The sequence below is a fragment of the Nicotiana sylvestris genome, chromosome 6 (genome assembly GCF_000393655.2).
Source record: "Nicotiana sylvestris chromosome 6, ASM39365v2, whole genome shotgun sequence".
In the NCBI taxonomy this organism is placed as follows: domain Eukaryota; kingdom Viridiplantae; phylum Streptophyta; class Magnoliopsida; order Solanales; family Solanaceae; genus Nicotiana; species Nicotiana sylvestris.
The window spans coordinates 56506339-56514886 of NC_091062.1; the positions used below are offsets into that span (position 1 = coordinate 56506339).

The 8548-nt window shown below is 39.3% G+C and overlaps 1 protein-coding gene across 1 annotated transcript; it reads left to right on the forward strand.

Moving 5' to 3' along the window:
* Positions 1-785: 785 nt before the first annotated feature.
* Positions 786-1769, forward strand: LOC138870651 (uncharacterized). The gene is made up of 3 exons (XM_070148476.1): positions 786-1116; positions 1199-1518; positions 1647-1769. The coding sequence occupies exons 1-3, from the start codon at positions 786-788 to the stop codon at positions 1767-1769; spliced, it is 774 nt and encodes a 257-aa protein (XP_070004577.1).
* The last annotated feature ends 6779 nt before the right edge of the window (positions 1770-8548 follow it).

Here is an 8548-nt window from a genome sequence, read left to right on the forward strand (position 1 = left end):
CCAAAGACAAGGGCTGACTGCACTGCTAAAGACCTAAAAAAGTGGGAGAAAAAAGCTAAAGCCAAGAAATGACTTGTGTGTGGACTAGGTCTAGATGAGTACAGTAGGATCCAAAGTTGTACTACTGCCAAGGAGATATGGGACACTTTGCAAGTGGCTCATGAAGGAACACCTCAAGTGAAAAGATCCAGAGGAACACTGCTGTATTCTCAATATGAGAATTTTACTATGAAGGAAGGAGAAACTATGCAAGAGATGTATACTAGGTTCACTACATTGGCAAATGAACTTAAGTCCCTTGGAAGGATTATTCTTGAAGAAGACAAGGTTGAGAAAATCCTGACAAGGGTTCTGCCAGTCTCATGGGAAAGCAAAATCACGGCCATTCAGGAATCCAAGAATATTGCTACTCTCAGACTGGATGAACTGATTGGAAATCTTACTGTTTATGAATTGAAAATGCAAACCATGAAGATGGATACACCCAAGAAGGAGAGAAGACTAGCTCTCAGAATTGCTGAAGGTTCAGATCTGGAGGATGATGAGATGGATATAATCACTAGAGAATTCAAAAAGTACCTGATGAGAGGAAATGGTTCTTCAAGAGATATAACCTTCAACAAGTCAAGAGCTCCTGAGAAATAGACCAATGAGGGTTGCTACAAGTGTGGTAAGACTGATCACATGATCAAGAACTGCCCTCAATGGGAAATTGAGTGGAAGAAAGAAAGGGCTGAACGAAGGAACAGGTTCAACCAAAAAGGAACAAAGGTTTAACCAAGGCTATGGTTGCTGTTTGGGGAGAAACGTCAGATAAAAATTCAGAAGATGAAGCTGAAGAAGAGCAAGCACTGATGTCTATCGAAGAATCAGATGATGAACAAGAGGTAAGTATCCTTCATCTCAAAAATAAGATTAAATTTTTGTCTAAAGAAAAGTTGGCTGAGCTACTACTAGACTTCATTGATGAGTCTGAGATAATTAACAATGAGAAAGAAGTTCTGTCTAGGGAATGCATGATCCTAAAAGCAAAATGCAAAAGGCTAGAGTCTAGGGCTAATGAGAGTGATAACACAAATGCTGAGTTGAAGAACCATGTTCTTGAACTTGATAATAGTGTCCTAGAACTTAGGTCTGAAAACTTAAAACTGAAACTAGGAATGGGAAAGAAGAAAGCTGATCACACAACTCACTCTAGAAGAAAACTTGGGAAAAATGAAAGATGAATTGTATAAGAAAGATGAACTCATCAAAGTCCTAAAGGAAGATCTAGGAAAGGTGAAACATGAACTAGACAGAACTTGCAAGTGGAACAAGGCTTCTGATGCACTCTCTTGGCTGCAAGAGCATCACAGTAGCAACAAAAGAGGACTTGGCTATGGGACTCAAGCTCCAAAATGGGACTCTAGAAGCAAGTATCTCACTCTTCCTGAAATTAAAATCTGCACACACTGTGGCAAGGCTGTCCATTACAAAAATGAATGTAATGCAAAAGAAAAGGCCAATCAAAAGAACAAAGTCTTTATTCAAGAGAAAAACAAACTGCCTAGGTGGGCAAGAAGGAATTTGATTCATCCTTTTGCCTATAGAAAGGGACCCAAACTAGTTTGGGTTCCTAAGACTAACTCCTGATTTCTTTTTTGCAGGTCCAAGTGAAAAGGAGGTGCCAAATATGGTATATGGATAGTGGTTGCTCAAAACATATGACTGGGAACAAGGACCAGTTCCTTTCACTTGAGGACTTAAAAGGGGGTAGTCTCCTTTGGTAATGGAAAGAAAGGTGAGATCATTGGGGTTGGAAAGGTAGGCAAAACAGATTCTCATTCCATAGAGAATGTCTACCTGATAGATGGCTTAAAATATAGCCTAATAAGTGTGTCACAATTGTGTGACAGAGGTAAACTTGTAGCTTTTACCTCTACCAAATGCTTTGTGATTAACCTTACCACTGACAAGATTGTTTTGTAGGGAAAAAGAGTTAACAATATTTACATTGTAGATTTGTCTACTCTCTCAGAAAATGAACTCACTTGCTTACGTGTGTTGGTTAATGATCCCCTCCTGTGGCACAAAAGACTTGGCCATGCAAGTCTAAATCAGCTAAACAAATTAGTCTCTAAAGACTTGGTGATAGGGTTACCTAATATCAAGTTCAAGGAAGACAAAGTTTGTGAGGCATGTGCAAGCGGGAAGCAGGTAAGATCATTCTTCAAAAGCAAGAAAATGGTAAGTACAACCAAGTCATTGGAACTGGTCCATATGGATCTATGTGGTCCAATGAGAACCATGAGCAAAGGTGGAAAGAAATATGTAATAGAGCTTGTCGATGATTATTCTAGATTTACATGGGTTCTATTTCTAACCTCCAAAGATGAAGCATTCGACATGTTTATTGCATTTGTTAGAAAAACTCAGAAACAATTAGGAAATCAACTTGCATACTTTAGGTCTTATCATGGAACTGAATTTGAAAATTCCAAGTTTGCTAAATTCTGTGATGAAAATGGTATAGATCATAATTTCTCTGCCCCTAGGAACCCTCAACAAAATGGAGTAGTTGAAAGGAAGAATAGAACTCTGGAGGACATGGCTAGAACCATGCTGCTTTCTAGTAAATTGCCCCACAGCTTCTGGGCAGAGGCCGTAAACACTGCATGTTACATAATCAATAGGTGCATGACCAGACCTCTGGTAGAGAAGACTCACTATGAGTTACTTAATGGGAGAAAACCAAACATATCCCATCTTAGGGCATTTGGTTGCAAGTGCTATGTCCAAAATAATGGAAAAGACTCCCTAGGTAAGTTTGATCCCAGAAGTGATGAGGGAGTATTCTTGGGATATTCATTACATAGCAAAGCATATAAAGTGTTTAATAAAAGAACTTTATGTGTAGAAGAAAGTGCACATGTAGTATTTGATGAAACTAACATTTTTTCTGAAAGACAGGAACATGAAGATGAAGCCATTGGATTGGTAAAGGAATTGACTGAATCCCCAACACAAGTCAAAGTGGCATCAAAACAAGGAACATGTGATGGAACATGTCCTTCAAATCAAGGCAACCTGACAGGGGGAACTAATCAAGGAGAAATTGAATCAAACCCCCTAAAGGAACTTGTTCATGAACCTGTTCCTCATCAATAGAACATGGGAGAGACATCTAGCAGAAACCAGTTGGTTGTGAAACCTCCCAAGTATCAAAGTTCTCATCCCATTGAGAACATTATTACTGATCGAACATCTGGAGTCAAAACTAGATCACAGCTAAAGAATCTATGTGCTTTTGATGCTTTCCTTTCTCTTATTGAACCTAAAAATGTTGTTGAGGCTTTGTATGATGCAGATTGGGTGAATGCAATGCAAGATGAACTCAACCAATTTGAAAGAAGTCAAGTTTGGCATCTAGTTCTGAGACCCAAAGACATATCAGTCATTGGTACAAAATGGGTCTTCAGAAACAAACTTGATGAAGATGGAACAGTTACAAGAAATAAAGCAAGACTGGTAGTACAAGGATACAGCCAAGAGGAGGGCATAGACTATGATGAGACATTTGCTCCAGTTTCAAGACTAGAGGCAATCAGACTCCTCATAGCCTTTGCAGCACACATGGAATTCACTCTTCATCATATGGGTGTCAAAGTGCCTTCCTGAATGGTTACCTAAAGGAAGAAGTGTTTGTGAAACAACCTCCAGGGTTTGAGAGCAAGGAATGTTCTGAGCATGTGTACAAGTTAGACAAGGCTCTCTATGGGCTCAAGCAGGCCCCAAGAGCTTGGTATGAACGACTATCCAAATTCCTACTGGAGCATAGTTACAAAAGAGGTAAAATTGACAGTACCTTATTTTTAAGGGAAAAAGGTAAAGATCTCCTTGTTGTGCAAATATATGTGGATAACATCATATTTGGGGCTACCACTGATAGGCTAAGTAAGGACTTTGCAAAACTAATGGGCAGTGAGTTTGAAATGAGCATGATGGGTGAGCTTAACTTCTTTTTAGGCTTGTAGATCAAACAAAGTCCAAATGGAACCATGATCTATCATCAGAAGTATACAAAAGAGCTAATCAAAAAGTTTAAAATGGAGGAATCTAAAGAAATAGACACACCCATTGCAACTTCCACCAAATTAGATATTGTTGAACCTGGTTCATCAGTCGATCAAAAGTTGTATAGGGATATGATTGGTTTACTCTTGTATCTTACTGCAAGCAGACCTGACATCGTTTTTAGTGTAGGGCTTTGTGCTCGTTTTCAGGCAAATTCAAAAGAGTCCCACCTGACTACAGTAAAGAGGATACTGAGATATCTGAAAGGCACCACTGATCTGTGTCTTTGGTATCCTAAAGGTAGTAATTTTGATCTAGTTGGATATGCTGATGCTGATTATGCAGGTTTCTTAGTGGACAGGAAAAGCGCCTCAGGTATGGCATATTTCCTTGGTTCATGTCTTGTGTCATGGGCTACCAAAAAGCAAAATTTTGTGGCCCTATTTACTGCTGAAGCTGAATATGTTGCCGCTACTTCCTGTTGTGCTCAATTGCTATGGATCAAACAACAGCTGGTAGATTTTGGAATTGAAGTGGGATGTATTCCAATATTCTGCGATAACACTAGTGCTATAAGTATGGCAAAGAACCCTATTCATTATAAGAGGACTAAGCACATAGATGTTAGACACCACTTCTTAAGAGATAACTATGAGAAAGGATTGATTTCAATAGAATTCTGTGCTACTGATAAACAAATAGCTGACATCTTCACTAAAGCACTGAGTAGAGAAAACTTTGAGAGGAATAGGTTGGAGTTAGGGATGATTAAGATCACCTAATAGGTCCAGTTCAGAATTCACAATGAAAAAAAAAGAATTTTTTTTTTGTTAGGGGTTCTAACTTTGTGTAAATATCTAGATCAATTTCTTAATCAGTTTCATACTTTAATCAGTATACTCCTGTGACATGTGTATGACTCACTGATTTCTTACAAAGTTTCTTCTATTTTGGCATTTGAGGCATGTTCAAGAGAGTTCTATATAATGAACCTGGTTTATCAGTATATGTTCATATGAAAAGCTCAGGTATGTTTTCTATACTCTACACAATTAGAAAGATTATTTTTTCAATCATGAGCAGAAGTCCTACATTCATCAAATTCCCAGAAATTATATCCGTTGAGCATTGAACCAGTTTCTTTCCCCTAGAACTCTAAAAACCAAGATTTGTGCCTAAAATCTAGCGATGCCTAATAATCACTAAGAGACCGGAATTACATCTTGATTAAACTTCTAATTGACATCTGAAAAATCTGCCGTTACTCCATTTAAGTCTAATCATCTTTAAATACACGCCACACCTCTTCTTCATTAGTCCATAACCGTCAAAACTCTTCTCAAGTTCTGATCGCCCTTCTTCTCTCCAAAATTTCCAAATTTTTCTTAAGAAACAATCCACCATGACTAACCCCCAAGATAATCCTGTCACTCCCCCACCAGTATCCCCTTCAAGTATATCCTCATCTACACCCCCTAGTGAAACCCCAAAACCTAGGTTTCATAAGCAAAAAATGTTGGCCAAAAAAAATGTAGCTTCTGGAGCTATAAGAAAAGTTCTAAATGAGAAATTGAAGGCTAGCCAGAGGAATGAAAGTCCTACTCAAGAATCTGACTCAAGCTCTGAGTCTGAAGCTTTTATTTCTGCCAGTGAAGGAGAAGAACATGGGTCTTCTGACACTGCCAAAATTCAAGAAACCCCTGGTGAGGTAAGTTCTTGTGTGGTACTCTCTACTGTGGTTGAAAATGTAGAAAATAGGTTTGCCTTGGTTGGTCCTGTCAAAGATGTAAAGGGGGATGAATCTAGTAGAAGTGGAGGTAAAAAGAAAGAAAAAGAGAGAGAGGGAGCAAGTGGTGATGAGAGGGGAAATGGGAAAGAAAAAGTTCTGTCTATCTGTGGAGGTGTTGAAGAAGGTGGCAACAAGTCAGGGGAAGTGGTTCTGGGGAGGTGACTGAAGGGCTTGTGCATCTAAGCAAGCAACAAGATGAACCTGGTTCATCTGTTGAGGAAACACTAGTTGATCTTCTGAAGAGGGTTGGGGCCAGTTATGATCCAAAGAAGCGTAAAGCTTCCACATAAAAGGCTCTAACTGCTTCCAAGCGAACAAAGAAAAGCAAAATGTCATCTCCAAAACCTACTGTACCTTTAGTACCTAAAGGAAGAGCCACTAGAAGCAGGGTCAGGCAAAGTGAAGCTGAGTTACAGAGAGCTCTAGAAGAAAGCAAGAAGAAAAAGAAGGAGAAGGCAAAAGCAAAGGCTGTGGAGAGTTCTGAGGTTGCAGAAGAAGAAAAGGAGATAGAACTGGTCCATCAAGAAAGGGGAACAACTGTGGAGGTTCCTACACCCAAACCAAAAAGGGCCAAGGCTTCTTCCAAGAAGTCTTTCTCTGAACCTGTATCTGATGAACCCTCTTTAGCCAAAAGAACCAGATCTACAGTGAAAGGTAAGTAGGTAAAAATTACTGAGGAAAAAGAAGAATGGAGTGGAGAAGAAGAAGAAGAGGAATCTGAAAAGGAACAAGATAGGTTTGCCATCTTTGGTAGAAGAAATTATTTGAAAGGAAGACTGTTGAGAGACCTGGATTAGCCATGAATGAGAAGACTGGTGTATGCCCTAGCTATACAAGGTTGGAAGGACATGGTCCTTGAAATGGCTAGGAGGCTGGCTAGGAAAGAATTGATTGAGTTTATGGCCAATGCCACAGTGAAAAATGGGGTAGTCACCAGGATAGTGAAAGGAGTAAGGGTGCAGTTTGATGCACTCAAATTGGGTAAGATTCTAGACATACCTAGTGAGGGGTATGATGATTATACAAGGCAAAGGTGGCTATGTCTAGATTCTCTCCCTACTGCTCTTCAAATCACTAGGAATTTTTGTGATGCCGCAACTGCTGAAGATGTGCCTGAAGCCAGGTTTGTGCAGAAAAGTGAGATGAGGCCTGAGCACAAGGTCTTGTTTGAATTTGTTAACAAGTGTCTGCTACCCAGACAGGAGAGGAGGCACACTGGCAACTACATGGATCTGGTTCTTATGGAGTGCGAGAGGAATGCAGATCAATTGGCCTGCCTTTATTGTCAAATTACTGGACAGGGTCATAAATGGCTCCAAGGCTCATGCCACCCCATATGGGTTCATATTGACTACTGTTCTGGATAGGCTGAATGTGCCTTTGAAGATATGGGAGATGGCATCAAGCAAGGAACATTTTGGCGTCAAGACTCTTCTGGCTTGTGACTATCCAGTCAATGCCACCCCAGTTAAACCTGGTTCAACCCTGAAGACACATGTGAACAGCAAGGTTAGGGCTTTGGTTCAAGAGTGTGGATCTAATGATGCTAAAATTGCTCGGCTCCAGGCTCGTGTAGCTGAACTGGAAACTGAAAGAGATGGCCTTAGAACTGAGCTAGCAAAAGAAAAGGAGAAGAGTGATGGGATTCTTTAGAATATGTTCAACCTTCTCCAAACCCAGCCCTCTAGTTCCTCCAAGCCTTAGGATGTCCAGTTGTTGTCTTCTGAACCAATCTAGTACCCCTAGTGACCTAGATTAGGGACTTTTTCATTTTTTTTGCTCATGCTTTGGAAGTTTTTCTTTCTTTTTGTGGTTTGTTGGTGGAAACATATCTTATCAATGATAATTATTATTTCTCTTGTTCTATGAAGATTTTGCTCTTAATAGTCTGAATATGTTTGTTGATTATTGATGATTTCATCCATGTTTACACTTGCAGTTGCCCAAGTGGCCATGAGTAATTACTAAAATCTGGGATTCACAATGCATGCAACTTTTCGATGATTCCAAAAGGGGGAAGAGAATTGTGTTTTACTCTTTATTCTGAATAATGTGATATTTATAACCTAATTAAATCTAGTCCTTGATGATAAGTTAAAATTCTAAGTTAATATGTTGATGGTCAAGATGAGTTCCTACAGGTTCTTTGATTAATAAAAGCATAGTGTTTGTCATCATCAAAAAGGGGGAATTTGTTGGCCCAAGTTAAGGTGAAGTTTTGAAGAATGACAAATGAACTCAGTCATGGACTAGGTTCATCATGTGAGGCACAATATTTATCAACATAGATATGTGAGATACACGTGAAGGAGATAAGTCTCAGTAATCAAGCAGCAATATCTCCTGAACTGATCGAAAAGGTTGCATATTGGATGAGGAGAGAAATTCTCCTTATGGGAAGAGGACACAATCACACAATCCAGATAAAGGATAGGGTTGGAGTTTGTATTGAACAAGGACTCAACTTCGATGGAAGATCAGCAATTGAGTCTCAATCAAACTCTGATTACTAACTCATTAAATAACAGTGATTGTTCTCTTTTACAGGTGTTGCACATACGCAGAAGTTAAACGTGAATAGGGAGAAAAATAGCAACGCTTTTTGCAAGCAGTTCGTGTGTAATTCAAGTGTGCAAACCTGAAGCTACTTGAACGAGATAGAAGAACTAGTTCCATTGTGTTTATTCTTATTCTAGTTCAATTGTA

Coding starts and splice junctions, on each gene's coding strand:
- LOC138870651 (XM_070148476.1), top strand. CDS start 786: ATGGTTGCTGTTTGGGGAGAAACGTCAGATAAAAATTCAGAAGATGAA. Junction 1,117..1,198: donor TGTTCTTGAACTTGATAATA/GTGTCCTAGAAC, acceptor AACTCACTCTAG/AAGAAAACTTGGGAAAAATG. Junction 1,519..1,646: donor AGGCCAATCAAAAGAACAAA/GTCTTTATTCAA, acceptor TCTTTTTTGCAG/GTCCAAGTGAAAAGGAGGTG.